The 23,576-nt window shown below is 54.8% G+C and overlaps 1 protein-coding gene across 1 annotated transcript in view; it reads left to right on the forward strand.

Annotated features, from left to right (window-relative positions):
* Positions 1-7,703: 7,703 nt before the first annotated feature.
* The window catches only part of LOC140406112 (neuronal PAS domain-containing protein 4-like), a 50,666-nt gene continuing 34,793 nt past the window's right edge, over positions 7,704-23,576 (forward strand). Inside the window, exons 1-4 of the mRNA XM_072494266.1 lie at positions 7,704-7,819; positions 8,187-8,289; positions 9,722-9,971; positions 18,542-18,651. Of these exons, the coding sequence (XP_072350367.1) occupies positions 7,754-7,819; positions 8,187-8,289; positions 9,722-9,971; positions 18,542-18,651 (529 nt within the window). The 5' untranslated portion in view covers positions 7,704-7,753. The remainder of the gene's footprint in view (positions 7,820-8,186; positions 8,290-9,721; positions 9,972-18,541; positions 18,652-23,576) is intronic.

A 23,576-nucleotide genomic window follows, 5' to 3' on the forward strand; every position in this document is an offset into this window, starting at 1 on the left:
GGGGGTCAGTGTGGGGTCAGTGTGGGGATTGGGGGTCAGTGTGGGGTCAGTGTGGGGATTGGGGGCCATTGTGGGGACAGTGTGGGGATTGGGGGTCAGTGTGGGGATTGGGGGTCAGTGTGGGGTCAGTGTGGGGATTGGGGGTCACTGTGGGGATTGGGGATCAGTGTGGGGTCAGTGTGGGGATTGCGGGTCAGTGTGGGGATTGGGGGTCAGTGTGGGGTCAGTGTGGGGATTGGGGTTCAGTGTGGGGTCAGTGTGTGGATTGGGGGTCAGTGTGGGTTCAGTGTGGGGATTGGGGGTCAGTGTGGGGTCAGTGTGGGGATTGGGGGTCAGTGTGGGTTCAGTGTGGGGATAGGGGGTCAGTGTGGGGATTGGGGGTCAGTGTGGGGATTCGGGGTCAGTGTGGGGATTGGGGGTCAGTGTGGGGATTGGGGGTCAGTGTGGGGATTGTGGGTCAGTGTGGGGTCAGTGTGGGGATTGGGGGTCAGTGTGGGGTCAGTGTGGGGATTGGGGGTCAGTGTGAGGATTGGGGGTCAGTCTGGGGTCAGTGTGGGGATTGGGGGTCAGTGTGGGGTCAGTGTGGGGATTGGGGGTCAGTGTGGGGATTGGGGGTCAGTGTGGGGTCAGTGTGGGGATTGGGGGTCAGTGTGGGGTCAGTGTGGGGATTGGGGGTCAGTGTGGGGATTGGGGGTCAGTGTGGGGTCAGTGTGTGGATTGGGGGTCAGTGTGGGGTCAGTGTGGGGATTGGGGTCAGTGTGGGGATTGGGGGTCAGTGTGGGGTCAGTGTGGGGATTGGGGGTCAGTGTGGGGATTGGGGGTCAGTGTGGGGTCAGTGTGGGGATTGGGGGTCAGTGTGGGGATTGGGGGTCAGTGTGGGGATTTGGGGTCAGTGTGGGGTCAGTGTGGGGATTGGGGGTCAGTGTGGGGTTAGTGTGGGGTCAGTGTGGGGATTGGGGGTCAGTGTGGGGTCAGTGTGGGTATTGGGGGTCAGTGTGGGGATTGGGGGTCAGTGTGGGGTCAGTGTGGGGATTGGGGGTCAGTGTGGGGGTCAGTGTGGGGATTGGGGGTCAGTGTGGGGTCAGTGTGGGGATTGGGGCTGAGTCTGGGGTCAGTGTGGGGATTGGGGGTCAGTGTGGGGATTGGGGGTCAGTGTGGGGTCAGTGTGAGGATTGGGGGTCAGTGTGGGGTCAGTGTGGGGAATGGGGGTCAGTGTGGGGAATGGGGGTCAGTGTGGGGTCAGTGTGGGGATTGGGGGTCAGTGTGGGGTCAGTGTGGAGATTGGGTGTCAGTGTGGGGTCAGTGTGGGGATTGGGGGTCAGTGTGGGGTCAGTGTGGGGATTGGGGGTCAGTGTGGGGATTGGGGGTCAGTGTGGGGATTGGGGGTCAGTGTGGGGTCAGTGTGGGGATTGGGGGTCAGTGTGGGGTCAGTGTGGAGATTGGGGGTCAGCGTGGGGTCAGTGTGGAGATTGGGGGTCAGCGTGGGGTCAGTGTGGGGATTGGGGCTCAGTGTGGGGTCAGTGTGGGCATTGGGGGTCAGTGTGAGGATTGGGGGTCAGTGTGGTGTCAGTGTGGGGATTGGGGGTCAGTGTGGGGTCAGTGTGGGGATGGGGGGTCAGTGTGGGGATGGGGGGTCAGTGTGGGGATTGGGGGTCAGTGTGGGGATTGGGGGTCAGTGTGGGGTCAGTGTGGGGATTGGGGGTCAGTGTGGGGTCAGTGTGGGGATTGGGGGTCAGTGTGGGGTCAGTGTGGGGATTGGGGGTCAGTGTGGGGGTCAGTGTGGGGATTGGGGGTCAGTGTGGGGTCAGTGTGGGGATTGGGGGTCAGTGTGGGGATTGGGGGTCAGTGTGGGGTCAGTGTGGGGATTGGGGCTCAGTGTGGGGATTGGGGGTCAATGTGAGGATTGGGGGACAGTGTGGGGTCAGTGTGGGGATTGGGGGTCAGTGTGGGGTCAGTGTGGGGATTGGGGGTCAGTGTGGGGATTGGGGGTCAGTGTGGGGTCAGTGTGGGATTGGGGGTCAGTGTGGGGATGGGGGGTCAGTGTGGGGATTGGGGGTCAGTGTGGGGATTGGGGGTCAGTGTGGGGTCAGTGTGGGAATTGGGGGTCAGTGTGGGGTCAGTGTGGGGATTGGGGGTCAGTGTGGGGGTCAGTGTGGGGATTGGGGGTCAGTGTGGGGTCAGTGTGGGGATTGGGGGTCAGTGTGGGGTCAGTGTGGGGATTGGGGGTCAGTGTGAGGATTGGGGGTCAGTGTGGGGTCAGTGTGGGGATTGGGGGTCAGTGTGGGGTCAGTGTGGGGATTGGGGGTCAGTGTGGGGTCAGTGTGGGGATTGGGGGTCAGTGTGGGGATTGGGGGTCAGTGTGGGGTCAGTGTGGGGATTGGGGGTCAGTGTGGGGTCAGTGTGGGGATTGGGGGTCAGTGTGAGGATTGGGGGTCAGTCTGGGGTCAGTGTGGGGATTGGGGGTCAGTGTGGGGTCAGTGTGGGGATTGGGGGTCAGTGTGGGGATTGGGGGTCAGTGTAGGGTCAGTGTGGGGATTGGGGGTCAGTGTGGGGTCAGTGTGGGGATTGGGGGTCAGTGTGGGGATTGGGGGTCAGTGTGGGGTCAGTGTGTGGATTGGGGGTCAGTGTGGGGTCAGTGTGGGGATTGGGGTCAGTGTGGGGATTGGGGGTCAGTGTGGGGTCAGTGTGGGGATTGGGGGTCAGTGTGGGGATTGGGGGTCAGTGTGGGGCCTGTGTGGGGATTGGGGGTCAGTGTGGGGATTGGGGGTCAGTGTGGGGATTGGGGGTCAGTGTGGGGTCAGTGTGGGGATTGGGGGTCAGTGTGGGGATTGGGGGTCAGTGTGGGGTCAGTGTGGGGATTGGGGGTCAGTGTGGGGGTCAGTGTGGGGATTGGGGGTCAGTGTGGGGTCAGTGTGGGGATTGGGGGTCAGTGTGGGGTCAGTGTGGGGATTGGGGGTCAGTGTGGGAATTGGGGGTCAGTGTGGGGTCAGTGTGAGGATTGGGGGTCAGTGTGGGGTCAGTGTGGGGATTGGGGGTCAGTGTGGGGATTGGGGGTCAGTGTGGGGTCAGTGTGGGGATTGGGGGTCAGTGTGGGGTCAGTGTGGAGATTGGGTGTCAGTGTGGGGTCAGTGTGGGGATTGGGGGTCAGTGTGGGGTCAGTGTGGGGATTGGGGGTCAGTGTGGGGATTGGGGGTCAGTGTGGGGATTGGGGGTCAGTGTGGGGTCAGTGTGGGGATTGGGGGTCAGTGTGGGGTCAGTGTGGAGATTGGGGGTCAGCGTGGGGTCAGTGTGGGGATTGGGGCTCAGTGTGAGGTCAGTGTGGGGATTGGGGGTCAGTGTGAGGATTGGGGGTCAGTGTGGGGTCAGTGTGGGGATTGGGGGTCAGTGTGGGGTCAGTGTGGGGATTGGGGGTCAGTGTGGGGATTGGGGGTCAGTGCGGGGTCAGTGTGGGGATTGGGGGTCAGTGTGGGGATGGGGGGTCAGTGTGGGGATGGGGGGTCAGTGTGGGGATTGGGGGTCAGTGTGGGGTCAGTGTGGGGATTGGGGGTCAGTGTGGGGTCAGTGTGGGGATTGGGGGTCAGTGTGGGGTCAGTGTGGGGATTGGGGGTCAGTGTGGGGTCAGTGTGGGGATTGGGGGTCAGTGTGGGGGTCAGTGTGGGGATTGGGGATCAGTGTGGGGTCAGTGTGAGGATTGGGGGTCAGTGTGGGGTCAGTGTGGGGATTGGGGGTCAGTGTGGGGATTGGGGGTCAGTGTGGGGTCAGTGTGGGGATTGGGGGTCAGTGTGGGGTCAGTGTGGAGATTGGGGGTCAGTGTGGGGTCAGTGTGGAGATTGGGGGTCAGTGTGGGGTCAGTGTGGGGATTGGGGGTCAGTGTGGGGTCAGTGTGGGGATTGGGGGTCAGTGTGGGGTCAGTCTGGGGATTGGGGGTCAGTGTGGGGATTGGGGGTCAGTGTGGGGTCAGTGTGGGGATTGGGGGTCAGTGTGGGGTCAGTGTGGGGATTGGGGGTCAGTGTGGGGTCAGTGTGGGGATTGGGGGTCAGTGTGGGGTCAGTGTGGGGATTGGGGGTCAGTGTGGGGATTGGGGGTCAGTGTGGGGATTGGGGGTCAGTGTGGGGTCAGTGTGGGGATTGGGGGTCAGTGTGGGGTCAGTGTGGAGATTGGGGGTCAGCGTGGGGTCAGTGTGGGGATTGGGGTTCAGTGTGGGGTCAGTGTGGGGATTGGGGGTCAGTGTGAGGATTGGGGGTCAGTGTGGGGTCAGTGTGGGGATTGGGGGTCAGTGTGGGGTCAGTGTGGGGATTGCGGGTCAGTGTGGGGATTGGGGGTCAGTGTGGGTATTGGGGGGCAGTGTGGGGATGGGGGGTCAGTTTGTGGATTGGGGGTCAGTGTGGGGTCAGTGTGGGGATTGGGGGTCAGTGTGGGGTCAGTGTGGGGATTGGGGGTCAGTGTGGGGATTGGTGGTCAGTGTGGGGATTGGGGGTCAGTGTGGGGTCAGTGTGGGGATTGGGGGTCAGTGTGGGGTCAGTGTGGGGATTGGGGGTCAGTGTGGGGGTCAGTGTGGGGATTGGGGGTCAGTGTGGGGATTGGGGGTCAGTGTGGGGTAACTGTGGGGATTGGGGGTCAGTGTGGGGTCAGTGTGGGGATTGGGGGTCAGTGTGGGGATTGGGGGTCAGTGTGGGGTCAGTGTGGGGATTGGGGGTCAGTGTGGGGATTGGGGGTCAGTGTGGGATCAGTGTGGGAATTGGGGGTCAGTGTGGGGATTGGGGGTCAGCGTGGGGATTGGGGGTCAGTGTGGGGTCAGTGTGGGTATTGGGGGTCTGTGTGGGGTCAGTGTGGGGATTGGGGGTCAGTGCGGGGTCAGTGTGGGGATGGGGGTCAGTGTGGGGTCAGTGTGGGGATTGGGGGTCAGTGTGGGGTCAGTGTGGGGATTGGGGGTCAGTGTGGGGTCAGTGTGGGGTTTGGGGGTCAGTGTGGGGATTGGGGGTCAGTATGGGGTCAGTGTGGGGATGGGGGTCAGTGTGGGGTCAGTGTGGGGATTGGGGTCAGTGTGGGGTCAGTGTGGGGATTGGGGGTCTGTGTGGGGTCAGTGTGGGGATTGGGGGTCAGTGTGGGGTCAGTGTGGGGATTGGGGGTCAGTGTGGGGATTGGGGGTCAGTGTGGGGTCAGTGTGGGGATTGGGGTCAGTGTGGGGATTGGGGGTCAGTGTGGGGATTGGGGGTCAGTGTGGGGATTGGGGGTCAGTGTGGGGATTGGGGGTCAGTGTGGGGATTGGGGGTCAGTGTGGGGATTGGGGGTCAGTGTGGGATCAGTGTGGGGATTGGGGGTCAGTGTGGGGTCAGTGTGGGGATTGGGGGTCAGTGTGGGGTCAGTGTGGAGTCAGTGTGGGGATTGGGGGTCAGTGTGAGGTCAGTGTGGGGATTGGGGGTCAGTGTGGGGTCAGTGTGTGGTCAGTGTGGGGATAGAGGGTCAGCGTGGGGTCAGTGTGGGGATTGGGGGTCAGTGTGGGGATTGGGGGTAGTGTGGGGTCAGTGTGGGGTCGGTGTGGGGATTGGGGGTCAGTGTGGGGATTGGGGGTCAGTGTGGGGATTGGGGGTCAGTGTGGGGATTGGGGGTCAGTGTGGGGATTGGGGGTCAGTGTGGGATCAGTGTGGGGATTGGGGGTCAGTGTGGGGTCAGTGTGGGGATTGGGGGTCAGTGTGGGGTCAGTGTGGAGTCAGTGTGGGGATTGGGGGTCAGTGTGAGGTCAGTGTGGGGATTGGGGGTCAGTGTGGGGTCAGTGTGTGGTCAGTGTGGGGATAGAGGGTCAGCGTGGGGTCAGTGTGGGGATTGGGGGTCAGTGTGGGGTCAGTGTGGGGATTGGGGGTCAGTGTGGGGTCAGCACGGTAGCACAAGTGATTAGCACTGTGGCTTCACAGCGCCAGGGTCCCAGGTTAGATTCCCCGCTGGGTCACTGTCTGTGCGGAGTTTGCACGTTCTCCCCGTGTCCGCGTGGGTTTCCTCCGGGTGCTCCGGTTTCCTCCCACAGTCCAAAGACGTGCAGGTTAGGTGGATTGGCCATGCTAAATTACCCGTAGTGTCCATAAGGGTTGGGAGGGGTTATTGGGTTGCGGGGATAAGGGTGGAAGTGAGGGATTAATGTGGGTCGGTGCAGACTCGATGGGCCGAATGGCCTCCTTCTGCACTGTATGTTCTATGAGTCTATGAGTGTGGGGATTGGGGGTCAGTGTGGGGTCAGTGTGGGGATTGGGGGTCAGTGTGGGGATTGGGGGTCAGTGTGGGGTCAGTGTGGGGATTGGGGGTCATTGTGGGGATTGGGGGTCAGTGTGGGGTCAGTGTGGGGATTGGGGGTCAGTGTGGGGTCAGTGTGGGGATTGGGGTCAGTGTGGGGTGAGTTTGGGGATTGGGGTCCGTGTGGGGAATGGGGGTCAGTGTGGGGTCAGTGTGGGGATTGGGGGTCAGTGTGGGGATTGGGGGTCAGTGTGGGGTCAGTGTGGGGATTGGGGGTCAGTGTGGGGTCAGTGTGGTGATTGGGGGTCAGTGTGGGGTCAGTGTGGGGATTGGGGGTCAGTGTGGGGTCAGTGTGGGGATTGGGGGTCACTGTGGGGATTGGGGGTCAGTGTGGGGATTGGGGGTCAGTGTGGGGATTGGGGGTCAGTGTGGGGTCAGTGCGGGGATTGGGGGTTAGTGTGGTGATTAGGGGTCAGTGTGGGGTCAGTGTGGGGATTGGGGGTCAGTGTGGGGTCAGTGTGGGGATTGGGGGTCAGTGTGGGGATTGGGGGGTCAGTGTGGGGATTGGGGGTCGGTGTGGGGTCAGTGTGGGGATTGGGGGTCAGTGTGGGGTCAGTGTGGGGATTGGGGGTCAGTGTGGGGTCAGTGTGGGGATTGGGGGTCAGTGTGGGGATTGGGGGTCAGTGTGGGGTCAGTTTGGGGATTGGGGGTCAATGTGGGGTCAGTGTGGGGATTGGGGGTCAGTGTGGGGTCAGTGTGGGGATTAAGGTCAGCGTGTGTATTGGGGGTCAGTGTGGGGTCAGTGTGTGGATTGGGGGTCAGTGTGGGGATTGAGGTCAGCGTGTGTATTGGGGGTCAGTGTGGGGTCAGTGTGGGGTCAGTGTGTGGATTGGGGGTCAGTGTGGGGTCAGTGTGGGGATTGAGGTCAGCGTGTGTATTGGGGGCCAGTGTGGGGTCAGTGTGTGGATTGGGGGTCAGTGTGGGGTCAGTGTGGGGATTGAGGTCAGCGTGTGTATTGGGGGTCAGTGTGGGGTCAGTGTGTGGATTGGGGGTCAGTGTGGGGATTGAGGTCAGCGTGTGTATTGGGGGTCAGTGTGGGGTCAGTGTGGGGTCAGTGTGTGGATTGGGGGTCAGTGTGGGGTCAGTGTGGGGATTGAGGTCAGCGTGTGTATTGGGGGCCAGTGTGGGGTCAGTGTGGGGTCAGTGTGTGGATTGGGAGTCAGTGTGGGGATTGAGGTCAGCGTGTGTATTGGGGGTCAGTGTGGGGTCAGTGTGTGGATTGGGGGTCAGTGTGGGGATTGAGGTCAGCGTGTGTATTGGGGGTCAGTGTGGGGTCAGTGTGTGGATTGGGGGTCAGTGTGGGGTCAGTGTGTGGTTTGGGGGGGGGGGGGGGGTCATTGTTTGCCGCTCCTGTCACCATTGACTGTATTTTCTCCATCCTTCTGACCCAGTGGTAGACCTGGAGCCCCCACCGCCCCCTCCTGGTGGTCTGGAGTTCCTGCAAGCAGTTCCGGGCTTCCTCGTTACCATGACAACCAGCGGGAATCTGATTCACCTGTCGGACAACGTTCGGGATTTCCTGGGCCTCTCGATGGTGAGAGTTACTATTCACAGTCTGTATTCTACCTTGCCCTCACTAACTGCACTGTGGCTGTACCTACACCACTCGGCCTGCCGCGATCAGCAAGGCAGCTCCTGATCAGCTTCTCAAGGGCAGTGAGGGATGAGCGTGAAACGTTGGCCTGGTCAGCAACATGCACACCCACTAAAAGGAAAAAAGTTCAATATTTCACACCCAAAGGTTGCCTGGTAGCTGCCATCAGATGGGATAGGCTCAAGAACCTGAATGGCCTCCTGTTCCTGTGAGATTGATGCCATGTTGAATACAAGGCTGGGATTGGTTGAGGTTGATGAGGCGGGTGAGCATGGCCACTCATTTTGGTGTCTTCCCCCCCCACCAGGTGGAGTTGGTGTCTCAGGGAGACAGCTTTTATCAGATGATTTCTCCAGAGGATCAGAAAATTGTTCGTGAAACGCTTGAATCAGCAACTGCACCAAACTCAGGTAACAGTCAGGGCAAATCAACACGCCCGCCACCCCCAAAGCATGGTGAGGGAATGGGCAATTCCAATACTCCCCCATGGCGAGGGAATGGGGAATTCCAATACACCCCTATGGCGAGGGAATGGGGAATTCCAATACTCGCCCATGGCGAGGGAATGGGGAATTCCAATACACCCCCATGGCGAGGGAATGGGGAATTCCAATACTTGCCCATGGCGAGGGAATGGGGAATTCCAATACTCCCCCATGGTGAGGGAATGGGGAATTCCCATACACCCCCATGGTGAGGGAATGGGCAATTCCAATACTCCCCATGGCGAAGGAATGGGGAATTCCAATACTCCCCCCTGGCGAGGGAATGGAGAATTCCAATACTCCCCCCTGGCGAGGGAATGGAGAATTCCAATACTCCCCCCTGGCGAGGGAATGGAGAATTCCAATACTCCCCCCCTGGCGAGGGAATGGAGAATTCCAATACTCCCCCCTGGCGAGGGAATGGAGAATTCCAATACTCCCCCTGGTGAGGGAATGGAGAATTCCAATACTCCCCCATGGCGAGGGAATGGAGAATTCCAATACTCCCCCCTGGTGAGGGAATAGAGAATTCCAATACTCCCCCCTGGCGAGGGAATGGAGATTTCCAATACTCCCCCATGGCGAGGGAATGGACAATTCCAATACTCCCCCATGGCGAGGGAATGGAGAATTCCAATACTCCCCCCTTGGTGAGGGAATGAAGAATTCCAATACTCCCCCCTGGTGAGGGAATGGGGAATTCCAATACTCCCCCCTGGTGAGGGAATGGAGAATTCCAATACTCCCCCATGGCGAGGGAATGGGGAATTCCAATACTCCCCCCTGGCGAGGGAATGGAGAATTCCAATACTCCCCCCTGTTGAGGGAATGGAGAATTCCAATACTCCCCCATGGCGAGGGAATAGGGAATTCCAATACTCCCCTATGGCGAGGGAATGGGGAATTCCAATACTCCCCCCTGGTGAGGGAATGGAGAATTCCAATACTCCCCCCTGGTGAGGGAATGGAGATTTCCAATACTCCCCCCTGGTGAGGGAATGGAGAATTCCAATACTCCCCCCTGGTGAGGGAATGGAGAATTCCAATACTCCCCCCTGGTGAGGGAATGGAGAATTCCAATACTCCCCCCTGGTGAGGGAATGGAGAATTCCAATACTCCCCCCTGGTGAGGGAATGGAGAATTCCAATGGGATGGATTCTGCTTGGCAATTGGTGAATTATTTCTCCCTCCTGATTCCCCATAGGGGGTCTTGTCTCTATGATGGACCGTAGGGCCTCTCGCTGTGCGTTAATTCTCAATGAGGTCATTGGCTATCTGAGCAGGGGCCCTGGGACACTCTCAATGTTTTCTCCGGTACTTTGGCATCTTTAACCATCTCCAGCTGGTCTTTTCCAGAATGCACCTTCCTCTGCCAGATGCACTGCTCCAAGGCGATGAGATTGCAGGGTGGCGACCAGCGGATGGTGCTGGTGAGGGGCCGCTTTGTGTCCACTCAGGCCAGCGCACTCCGCACTCCACAACTAATCTTCACCGCGCTGTGCACTCCTGTCCTCTGGGCTTCTCGAGGAACTGAATTCAGTCCGTGCGTCAATCGGTTCCAGAGTCAGCAGACTGCTGACCTCAAGATCACCAGTGTCTCTGACAGGTACGGATATCCTGCGGCGGCGGGAACTATCAATTAAACATTTTCATAGTCATGAGCACACCAGGCAGGAACGATACAGCACGGGGTTAGATACAGAGTAAAGCTCCATCTACACTGACCCCATCAAACACTCCCAGGACAGGTACAGAACGGGGTTAGATACAGAGTAAAGCTCCCTCTACACTGTCCCCATCAAACACTCCCAGGACAGGTACAGCACGGGGTTAGATACAGAGTAAAGCTCCCTCTACACTGTCCCCATCAAACACTCCCAGGACAGGTACAGAACGGGGTTAGTTACAGAGTAAAGCTCCCTCTACACTGTCCCCATCAAACACTCCCAGGACAGGTACAGAACGGGGTTAGATACAGAGTAAAGCTCCCTCTACACTGTCCCCATCAAACACTCCCAGGACAGGTACAGCACGGGGTTAGATACAGAGTAAAGCTCCCTCTACACTGTCCCCATCAAACACTCCCAGGACAGGTACAGAACGGGGTTAGATACAGAGTAAAGCTCCCTCTACACTGTCCCCATCAAACACTCCCAGGACAGGTACAGCACGGGGTTTGATACAGAGTAAAGCTCCCTCTACACTGTCCCCATCAAACACTCCCAGGACAGGTACAGCACGGGGTTTGATACAGAGTAAAGCTCCCTCTACACTGTCCCCATGAAACACTCCCAGGACAGGTACAGCACGGGGTTAGATACAGAGTAAAGCTCCCTCTACACTGTCCCCATCAAACATTCCCAGGACAGGTACAGCACGGGGTTAGATACAGAGTAAAGCTCCCTCTACACTGTCCCCATCAAACACTCCCAGGACAGGTACAGCACGGGGTTAGATACAGAGTAAAGCTCCCTCTACACTGTTCCCATCAAACACTCGCAGGACAGGTACAGCACGGAGTTAGATACAGAGTAAAGCTCCCTCTATTCTGTCCCCATCAAACACTCCCAGGACAGGTGCAGCACGGGGTTAGATACAGAGTAAAGCTCCCTCTACACTGTCCCCATCAGACACATCCAGGACAGGTACAGCACTGGGTTAGATACAGAGTAAAGCTCCCTCTACACTGTCCCCATCAAACACTCCCAGGACAGGTACAGCACAGGGCTGGATACAGAGTAAAGCTCCCTCTCCACTGTCCCCATCAAACACTCCCAGGACAGGTACAGTACGGGGATAGATACAGAGTAAAGCTCCCTCTACACTGTCCCCATCAAACATTCCCAGGACAGGTACAGCACGGGGTTAGATACAGAGTAAAGCTCCCTCTGCACTGTTCCCATCAAACACTCGCAGGACAGGTACAGCACAGGGTTAGATTCAGAGTAAAGCTCCCTCTATTCTGTCCCCATCAGACACATCCAGGACAGGTACAGCACTGGGTCAGATACAGAGTAAAGCTCCCTCTACACTGTCCCCATCAAACACACCCTGGACAGATACAGCACGGGGTTAGATAGAGTAAAGCTCCATCTACATTGTCCCCATCAAACACTCACAGGACAGGTACAGCATGGGGTTAGATACAGAGTAAAGCTCCCTCTACACTGTCCCCATCAAACACTCCCAGGACAGGTAAAGTACGGGGATTGATACAGAGTCAAGCTCCCTCTACACTGTCCCCATCAAACACTCCCAGGACAGGTACAGCACGGGGATTAGATACAGAGTAAAGCTCCATCTACATTGTCCCCATCAAACACTCACAGGACAGGTACAGCATGGGGTTAGATACAGAGTAAACCTCCCTCTACACAGTCCCCATCAATCACTCCCAGGACAGGGACAGCACAGGGTTAGATACAGAGTCAAGCTCCCTCTACACTGTCCCCATCAATCACTCCCAGGACAGGTACAGCACGGGGATTAGATACAGAGTAAAGCTCCCTCTGCACTGTTCCCATCAAACACTCCCAGGACAGGGACAGCATGGGGTTAGATACAGAGTAAAGCTCCCTCTACACTGTCCCCATCAAACACTCCCAGGACAGGTACAGCACGGGGTTAGATACAGAGTAAAGCTCCCTCTACACTGTTCCCATCAGACACATCCAGGACAGGTACAGCACTGGGTTAGATACAGAGTAAAGCTCCCGCTACACTGTCCCCATCAAACACTCCTAGGACAGGGACAGCATGGGGTTAGATACAGAGTAAGTCTCCCTTTACACTGTCCCCATCAAACACTCCCACGACAGGTACAGCACGGGGTTAGTTACAGAGTAAACTTCCCACTACACTGCCCCCGTCAAACACTCCCAGGACAGGTACAGCACGGGGTTAGATACAGAGTAAAGCTCCCTCTACACTGTCCCCATCAAACACTCCCAGGACAGGTACAGCATGGGGTTAGATACAGAGTAAAGCTCCCTCTACACTGTCCCCATCAAACACTCCCAGGACAGGTACAATACGGGGATAGATACAGAGTAAAGCTCCCTCTACACTGTCCCCATCAAACATTCCCAGGACAGGTACAGCACTGGGTTAGATACAGAGTAAAGCTCCCTCTACACTGTCCCCATCAAACACTCCCAGGACAGGTACAGCACAGGGCTGGATACAGAGTAAAGCTCCCTCTCCACTGTCCCCATCAAACACTCCCAGGACAGGTACAGTACGGGGATAGATACAGAGTAAAGCTCCCTCTACACTGTCCCCATCAAACATTCCCAGGACAGGTACAGCACGGGGTTAGATACAGAGTAAAGCTCCCTCTGCACTGTTCCCATCAAACACTCGCAGGACAGGTACAGCACAGGGTTAGATTCAGAGTAAAGCTCCCTCTATTCTGTCCCCATCAGACACATCCAGGACAGGTACAGCACTGGGTCAGATACAGAGTAAAGCTCCCTCTACACTGTCCCCATCAAACACACCCTGGACAGATACAGCACGGGGTTAGATAGAGTAAAGCTCCATCTACATTGTCCCCATCAAACACTCACAGGACAGGTACAGCATGGGGTTAGATACAGAGTAAAGCTCCCTCTACACTGTCCCCATCAAACACTCCCAGGACAGGGAAAGTACGGGGATTGATACAGAGTCAAGCTCCCTCTACACTGTCCCCATCAAACACTCCCAGGACAGGTACAGCACGGGGATTAGATACAGAGTAAAGCTCCATCTACATTGTCCCCATCAAACACTCACAGGACAGGTACAGCATGGGGTTAGATACAGAGTAAACCTCCCTCTACACAGTCCCCATCAATCACTCCCAGGACAGGTACAGCACGGGGTTTGATACAGAGTAAAGCTCCCTCTACACTGTCCCCATCAAACACTCCCAGGACAGGTACAGCACGGGGTTTGATACAGAGTAAAGCTCCCTCTACACTGTCCCCATGAAACACTCCCAGGACAGGTACAGCACGGGGTTAGATACAGAGTAAAGCTCCCTCTACACTGTCCCCATCAAACATTCCCAGGACAGGTAAGCACGGGGTTAGATACAGAGTAAAGCTCCCTCTACACTGTCCCCATCAAACACTCCCAGGACAGGTACAGCACGGGGTTAGATACAGAGTAAAGCTCCCTCTACACTGTTCCCATCAAACACTCGCAGGACAGGTACAGCACGGAGTTAGATACAGAGTAAAGCTCCCTCTATTCTGTCCCCATCAAACACTCCCAGGACAGGTGCAGCACGGGGTTAGATACAGAGTAAAGCTCCCTCTACACTGTCCCCATCAGACACATCCAGGACAGGTACAGCACTGGGTTAGATACAGAGTAAAGCTCCCTCTACACTGTCCCCATCAAACACTCCCAGGACAGGTACAGCACAGGGCTGGATACAGAGTAAAGCTCCCTCTCCACTGTCCCCATCAAACACTCCCAGGACAGGTACAGTACGGGGATAGATACAGAGTAAAGCTCCCTCTACACTGTCCCCATCAAACATTCCCAGGACAGGTACAGCACGGGGTTAGATACAGAGTAAAGCTCCCTCTGCACTGTTCCCATCAAACACTCGCAGGACAGGTACAGCACAGGGTTAGATTCAGAGTAAAGCTCCCTCTATTCTGTCCCCATCAGACACATCCAGGACAGGTACAGCACTGGGTCAGATACAGAGTAAAGCTCCCTCTACACTGTCCCCATCAAACACACCCTGGACAGATACAGCACGGGGTTAGATAGAGTAAAGCTCCATCTACATTGTCCCCATCAAACACTCACAGGACAGGTACAGCATGGGGTTAGATACAGAGTAAAGCTCCCTCTACACTGTCCCCATCAAACACTCCCAGGACAGGTAAAGTACGGGGATTGATACAGAGTCAAGCTCCCTCTACACTGTCCCCATCAAACACTCCCAGGACAGGTACAGCACGGGGATTAGATACAGAGTAAAGCTCCATCTACATTGTCCCCATCAAACACTCACAGGACAGGTACAGCATGGGGTTAGATACAGAGTAAACCTCCCTCTACACAGTCCCCATCAATCACTCCCAGGACAGGGACAGCACAGGGTTAGATACAGAGTCAAGCTCCCTCTACACTGTCCCCATCAATCACTCCCAGGACAGGTACAGCACGGGGATTAGATACAGAGTAAAGCTCCCTCTGCACTGTTCCCATCAAACACTCCCAGGACAGGGACAGCATGGGGTTAGATACAGAGTAAAGCTCCCTCTACACTGTCCCCATCAAACACTCCCAGGACAGGTACAGCACGGGGTTAGATACAGAGTAAAGCTCCCTCTACACTGTTCCCATCAGACACATCCAGGACAGGTACAGCACTGGGTTAGATACAGAGTAAAGCTCCCGCTACACTGTCCCCATCAAACACTCCTAGGACAGGGACAGCATGGGGTTAGATACAGAGTAAGTCTCCCTTTACACTGTCCCCATCAAACACTCCCACGACAGGTACAGCACGGGGTTAGTTACAGAGTAAACTTCCCACTACACTGCCCCCGTCAAACACTCCCAGGACAGGTACAGCACGGGGTTAGATACAGAGTAAAGCTCCCTCTACACTGTCCCCATCAAACACTCCCAGGACAGGTACAGCATGGGGTTAGATACAGAGTAAAGCTCCCTCTACACTGTCCCCATCAAACACTCCCAGGACAGGTACAATACGGGGATAGATACAGAGTAAAGCTCCCTCTACACTGTCCCCATCAAACATTCCCAGGACAGGTACAGCACTGGGTTAGATACAGAGTAAAGCTCCCTCTACACTGTCCCCATCAAACACTCCCAGGACAGGTACAGCACAGGGCTGGATACAGAGTAAAGCTCCCTCTCCACTGTCCCCATCAAACACTCCCAGGACAGGTACAGTACGGGGATAGATACAGAGTAAAGCTCCCTCTACACTGTCCCCATCAAACATTCCCAGGACAGGTACAGCACGGGGTTAGATACAGAGTAAAGCTCCCTCTGCACTGTTCCCATCAAACACTCGCAGGACAGGTACAGCACAGGGTTAGATTCAGAGTAAAGCTCCCTCTATTCTGTCCCCATCAGACACATCCAGGACAGGTACAGCACTGGGTCAGATACAGAGTAAAGCTCCCTCTACACTGTCCCCATCAAACACACCCTGGACAGATACAGCACGGGGTTAGATAGAGTAAAGCTCCATCTACATTGTCCCCATCAAACACTCACAGGACAGGTACAGCATGGGGTTAGATACAGAGTAAAGCTCCCTCTACACTGTCCCCATCAAACACTCCCAGGACAGGTAAAGTACGGGGATTGATACAGAGTCAAGCTCCCTCTACACTGTCCCCATCAAACACTCCCAGGACAGGTACAGCACGGGGATTAGATACAGAGTAAAGCTCCATCTACATTGTCCCCATCAAACACTCACAGGACAGGTACAGCATGGGGTTAGATACAGAGTAAACCTCCCTCTACACAGTCCCCATCAATCACTCCCAGGACAGGGACAGCACAGGGTTAGATACAGAGTCAAGCTCCCTCTACACTGTCCCCATCAATCACTCCCAGGACAGGTACAGCACGGGGATTAGATACAGAGTAAAGCTCCCTCTGCACTGTTCCCATCAAACACTCCCAGGACAGGGACAGCATGGGGTTAGATACAGAGTAAAGCTCCCTCTACACTGTCCCCATCAAACACTCCCAGGACAGGTACAGCACGGGGTTAGATACAGAGTAAAGCTCCCTCTACACTGTTCCCATCAGACACATCCAGGACAGGTACAGCACTGGGTTAGATACAGAGTAAAGCTCCCGCTACACTGTCCCCATCAAACACTCCTAGGACAGGGACAGCATGGGGTTAGATACAGAGTAAGTCTCCCTTTACACTGTCCCCATCAAACACTCCCACGACAGGTACAGCACGGGGTTAGTTACAGAGTAAACTTCCCACTACACTGCCCCCGTCAAACACTCCCAGGACAGGTACAGCACGGGGTTAGATACAGAGTAAAGCTCCCTCTACACTGTCCCCATCAAACACTCCCAGGACAGGTACAGCATGGGGTTAGATACAGAGTAAAGCTCCCTCTACACTGTCCCCATCAAACACTCCCAGGACAGGTACAATACGGGGATAGATACAGAGTAAAGCTCCCTCTACACTGTCCCCATCAAACATTCCCAGGACAGGTACAGCACGGGGTTAGATACAGAGTAAAGCTCCCTCTGCACTGTTCCCAGCAAACACTCGCAGGACAGGTACAGCACAGGGTTAGATACAGAGTAAAGCTCCCTCTACACTGTCCCCATCAAACACTCCCAGGACAGGTACAGTACGGGGATAGATACAGAGTAAAGCTCCCTCTACACTGTCCCCATCGAACATTCCCAGGACAGGTACAGCACGGGGTTAGATACAGAGTAAAGCTCCCTCTGCACTGTTCCCATCAAACACTCGCAGGACAGGTACAGCACAGGGTTAGATACAGAGTAAACCTCCCGCTACACTGTCCCCATCAAACACACCCTGGACAGATACAGCACGGGGTTAGGTACAGAGTAAAGCTCCCTCTACACTGTCCCCATGAAACACTCCCAGGACAGGTACAGCACGGGGATAGATACAGAGTAAAGCTCCCTCTACACTGTCCCCATCAGACACATCCAGGACAGGTACAGCACTGGGTTAGATACAGAGTAAAGCTCCCTCTACACTGTCCCCATTAAAACACTACCAGGACAGGGACAGCATGGGGTTAGATACAGAGTAAGTCTTTCTCTACACTGTCCCCATCAAACACTCCTACGACAGGTACAGCACGGGGTTAGATACAGAGTAAACCTCCCTCTACACAGTCCCCATCAATCACTCCCAGGACAGGGACAGCACAGGGTTAGATACAGAGTCAAGCTCCCTCTACACTGTCCCCATCAAACACTCCCAGGACAGGTACAGCACGGGGATTAGATACAGAGTAAAGCTCCCTCTACACTGTCCCCATCAAACACATCCAGGACAGGTACAGCACTGGGTTAGATACAGAGTAAAGCTCCCTCTACACTGTCCCCATCAAACACTCCCAGGACAGGGACAGCATGGGGTTAGATACAGAGTAAGTCTCCCTCTACACTGTCCCCATCAAACACTCCCAGGACAGGTACAGCACGGGGTTAGATACAGAGTAAGTCTCCCTCTACACTGTCCCCACCAACTTCATTTCACTAAATTGGGCTGGTTTAGCTCAGTTATCTAGACAGCTGGTTTGTGATGCAGAACAAGGCCAGCAGCGAGGGTTCAATTCCCGTACCCGTTGAGAATTCTGAATTCTCCCTCAGTGACCCAAACAGGCGCCGGAATGTGGCGACTAGGGGCTTTTCACAGTAACTTCATTGCGTGTTAATGTAAGCCTGCATGTAACAATAATAAAGATTATTATTATTATGCCGTTGAAAGTGATGGGAGGGAGTTTTTGCTACCTGGGTATTCAGGTGGCACGGGGATGGGAGCAGTTACACAAATTAAATCTGACCCGGTTAGTTGAGCAGATGAAGGGGGACTTTCGGAGGTGGGACATGCTCCCGTTGTCACTGGCGGGGGGGGGGGTACAGACCTGAGACTTTTCTTCATATTCCAGTGTCTCCCTATTTTTATTCTAAAGCCTATTTTAAGAGGGTCAGTGCGGTGATCTCTGGGTTTGTGTTGGTGGGAATTTAGAAACCATTTAGAAATCACGGGCAGCACGGTGGTTCGCACTGTTGCTTCACTGCTCCAGGGTCCCAGGTTCGATCCCCGACTTGGGTCACTGTCTGTGCGGAGTCTGCACGTTCTCCCCGTGTCTGCGTGGGTTTCCTCCGGGTGCTCCGGTTTCCTCCCACAAGTCCCGAAAGACGTGCTGTTGGTGAATTGGCCATTCTGAATTCTCCCTCTGTGACCCGAACAGGCGCAGAATGTGGCGACGAGGGGATTTACACAGTAACTTCATTGCAGTGTTAATGTAAGCCTCCTTGTGACAATAAAGATTAATTATTTACTTATGGAATTAGCATCAGTCAGGAGCATTGCAGCGGATCTTTTAATGTGGTGATATTCCTGTTCACAAGGATTGGGAGTAAGCAGATACTTTTCCATTGCAGTGTTGTGTATCTGCTGGGGTATCAGAGACAGGAGTTCTGTGGGATGTCCTGGTATAACCTAGTTCATCCAGCTGACCTCTCGCTGAACTGCGCACAGCACAGCCAAATGTGTAAGTATCAACCCTGTGAATTGGTATCGGTTTAATGATGATTCTCACTGGGGAACAGTTCCACACACACTGACTCTCACTGGGATACAGTTCCACACACACTGACTCTCACTGGGATACAGTTCCACACACACTGACTCTCACTGGGGTACAGTTCCACACACACTGACTCTCACTGGGGTACAGTTCCACACACACTGACTCTCACTGGGATACAGTTCCACACACACTGACTCTCACTGGGATACAGTTCCACACACACTGACTCTCACTGGGGTACAGTTCCACACACACTGACTCTCACTGGGATACAGTTACACACACACTGACTCTCACTGGGATACAGTTCCACACACACTGACTCTCACTGGGATACAGTTCCACACACACTGACTCTCACTGGGATACAGTTCCACACACACTGACTCTCACTGGGATACAGTTCCACACACACTGACTCTCACTGGGGTACAGTTCCACACACACTGACTCTCACTGGGATACAGTTCCACACACACTGACTCTCACTGGGGTACAGTTCCACACACACTGACTCTCACTGGGGTACAGTTCCACACACACTGACTCTCACTGGGGGACAGTTCCACACACACTGATCCTCACTGGGGTACAGTTCCACATACACTGACTCTCACTGATATGCAGTTCCACACACACTGACTCTCACTGGGGTACAGTTCCACACACACTGACTCTCACTGGGGTACAGTTCCACACACGGGCTCTCACTGGGGTACAGTTCCACACACACTGACTCTCACTGGGGTACAGTTCCACACACACTGACTCTCACTGGGGTACAGTTCCACACACACTGACTCTCACTGGGGTACAGTTCCACACACACTGACTCTCACTGGGATACAGTTCCACACACACTGACTCTCACTGGGGTACAGTTCCACACACGGGCTCTCACTGGGGTACAGTTCCACACACACTGACTCTCACTGGGGTACAGTTCCACACACACTGACTCTCACTGGGGTACAGTTCCACACACACTGACTCTCACTGGGATACAGTTCCACACACACTGACTCTCACTGGGGTACAGTTCCACACACGGGCTCTCACTGGGGTACAGTTCCACACACACTGACTCTCACTGGGATACAGTTCCACACACACTGACTCTCACTGGGGTACAGTTCCACACACACTGACTCTCACTGGGATACAGTTCCACACACACTGACCCTCACTGGGATACAGTTACACACACACTGACTCTCACTGGGATACAGTTCCACACACACTGACTCTCACTGGGATACAGTTCCACACACACTGACTCTCACTGAGATACAGTTCCACACACACTGACTCTCACTGGGATACGGGTTCCACACACACGGACTCTCACTGGGGTACAGTTCCACACACACTGACTCTCACTGGGGTACAGTTCCACACACGCTGACTCTCACTGGGATACAGTTCCTCACACACTGACTCTCACTGGGGTACAGTTCCACACACACTGACTCTCACTGGGATACAGTTCCACACACACTGACTCACACTGGGGTACAGTTCCACACACACTGACTCTCACTGGGGTACAGTTCCACACACACTGACTCTCACTGGGATACAGTTCCACACACACTGACTCTCACTGGGATACAGTTCCACACACACTGACTCTCACTGGGGTACAGTTCCACACACACTGACTCTCACTGGGATACAGTTCCACACACACTGGCTCTCACTGGGATACAGTTCCACACACACTGACTCACTGGGGTACAGTTCCACACACACTGACTCTCACTGGGTTACAGTTCCACACACACTGAATCTCACTGGGATACAGTTCCACACACACTGACTCTCACTGGGATACAGTCCCACACACACTGACTCTCACTGGGTTACAGTTCCACACACACTGACTCTCTCTGGGGTACAGTTCTCCACACACTGACTCTCATTGGGATACAGTTCCACACACACAGACTCTCACTGGTGTACAGTTCCACACACACTGACTCTCACAGGGATACAGTCCCACACACACTGACTCTCACTGGGGGACAGTCCCACGCACACGGACTCTCACTGGGATACAGTTCCACACACACACTGACTCTCACTGGGATACAGTTCCACACACACTGACTCTCACTGGGATACAGTTCCACACACACTGACTCTCACTGGGATACATTTCCACACACACTGACTCTCACTGGGATACAGTTCCACACACACTGACTCTCACTGGGATACAGTTCCACACAAATTGACTCTCACTGGGATACAGTTCCACACACACTGACTCTCACTGGGATACATTTCCACACACACTGACTCTCACTGGGATACAGTTCCACACACACTGACCCTCACTGGGATACAGCTCCACACACTGACTCTCACTGGGGTACAGTTCCACACACACTGACTCTCACTGGGGTACAGTTCCCCACACACTGACTCTCACTGGGGTACAGATCCACACACACTGACTCTCACTGGGATACAGTTCCACACACACTGACTCCCACTGGGATACAGTCCCACACACACTGACTCTCACTGGGGGACAGTCCCACGCACACAGACTCTCACTGGGATACAGTTCCACGCACACTGACTCTCACTGGGGTACAGTTCCACACACACTGACTCTCACTGGGATACAGTTCCACACACACACTGACTCTCACTGGGATACAGTTCCACACACACTGACTCTCACTGGGATACAGTTCCACACACACAGACTCTCACTGGGATACAGTTCCACACACACTGACTCTCACTGGGGTACAGTTCCACACACACTGACTCTCACTGGGGTACAGTTCCACACACACTGACTCTCACTGGGATACAGTTCCACACACACTGACTCTCACTCGGGTACAGTTCCACACACACTGACTCTCACTGGGGTACAGTTCCACACACACTGACTCTCACTGGGATACAGTTCCACACACACTGACTCTCACTGGGATACAGTTCCACACACACTGACTCTCACTGGGGTACAGTTCCACACACACTGACTCTCACTGGGATACAGTTCCACACACACTGACTCTCACTGGGATACAGTTCCACACAGACCCTGACTCTCACTGGGATACTGTTCCACACACACTGAGTCTCACTGGGATACAGTTCCACACACACTGACTCTCACTGAGATACAGTTCCACACACACTGACTCTCACTGGGATACAGTTCCACACACACTGACTCTCACTGGGGTACAGTTCCACACACACTGACTCTCACTGAGATACAGTTCCACACACACTGACTCTCACTGGGATACAGTTCCACCCACACTGACTCTCACTGGGTTACAGTTCCACACACACTGACTCTCACTGGGATACAGTTCCACACACACTGACTCTCACTGGGATACAGTTCCACACACACTGACTCTCACTGGGATACAGTTCCACACACACTAACTCTCACTGGGACACAGTTCCACACACACTGACTCTCACTGGGATACAGTTCCACACACACTGACTCTCACTGGGTTACAGTTCCACACACACTGATTCTCACTGGGGTACAGTTCAACACACACTGACTCTCACTGGGATACAGTTCCACACACACTGACTCTCACTGGGATACAGTTCCACACACACTGACTCTCACTGGGCTACAGTTCCACATACACTGACTCTCACTGGGGTACAGTTCCACACACACTGACTCTCACTGGGATACAGTTCCACACACACTGACTCTCAGTGGGGTACAGTTCCACACACACTGACTCTCACTGGAATACAGTTCCACACAAACTGCCTCTCACTGGGGGACAGTTCCACACACACTGACTCTCACTGGGGTACAGTTCCACACACACTGACTCTCACTGGGATACAGTTCCACACACACTGACTCTCACTGGGGTACAGTTCCACACTCACTGACTCTCACTGGGATACAGTTCCACACACACAGACATTCACTGTTGTACAGTTCCACACACACTGACTCTCACAGGGGTACAGTTCCACACACACTGACTCTCACTGGGATACAGTTCCACACACACTGACTCTCACTGGGATACAGTTCCACACACACTGACTCTCACTGGGGTACAGTTCCACACGCACTGACTCTCACAGGGCTACAGTTCCACACACACTGACTCTCACTGGGATACAGTTCCACACACACTGACTCTCCCTGGGATACAGTTCCACACACACTGACTCTCACTGGGGTACATTTCCACACACACTGACTCTCACTGGGGTACAGTTCCACACACACTGACTCTCCCTGGGATACAGTTCCACACACACTGACTCTCACTGGGATACAGTTCCACACACACTGACTCTCACTGGGATACAGTTCCACACACACTGCCTCTCACTGGGATACAGTTCCACACACACTGACTCTCACTGGGGTACAGTTCCACACACACTGACTCTCACTGGGATACAGTTCCACACACACTGACTCTCACTGGGGTACAGTTCCACACACACTGACTCTCACTGGGATACAGTTCCACACAGACCCTGACTCTCTGGGGTACAGTTCCACACACACTGACTCTCTGGGATACAGTTCCACACAGACCCTGACTCTCTGGGGTACAGTTCCACACACACTGACTCTCACTGGGGTACAGTTCCACACACACTGACTCTCACTGGGGTACAGTTCCAGACACACTGACTCTCACTGGGGTACAGTTCCAGACACACTGACTCTCACTGGGGTACAGTTCCACACACACTGACTCTCACTGGGATACAGTTCCACACAGACCCTGACTCTCTGGGGTACAGTTCCACACACACTGACTCTCACTGGGATACAGTTCCACACAGACCCTGACTCTCACTGGGGTACAGTTCCACACACACTGACTCTCACTGGGGGACAGTTCCAC

This window comes from Scyliorhinus torazame, unplaced genomic scaffold (assembly GCF_047496885.1).
Source record: "Scyliorhinus torazame isolate Kashiwa2021f unplaced genomic scaffold, sScyTor2.1 scaffold_252, whole genome shotgun sequence".
Taxonomy (NCBI): domain Eukaryota; kingdom Metazoa; phylum Chordata; class Chondrichthyes; order Carcharhiniformes; family Scyliorhinidae; genus Scyliorhinus; species Scyliorhinus torazame.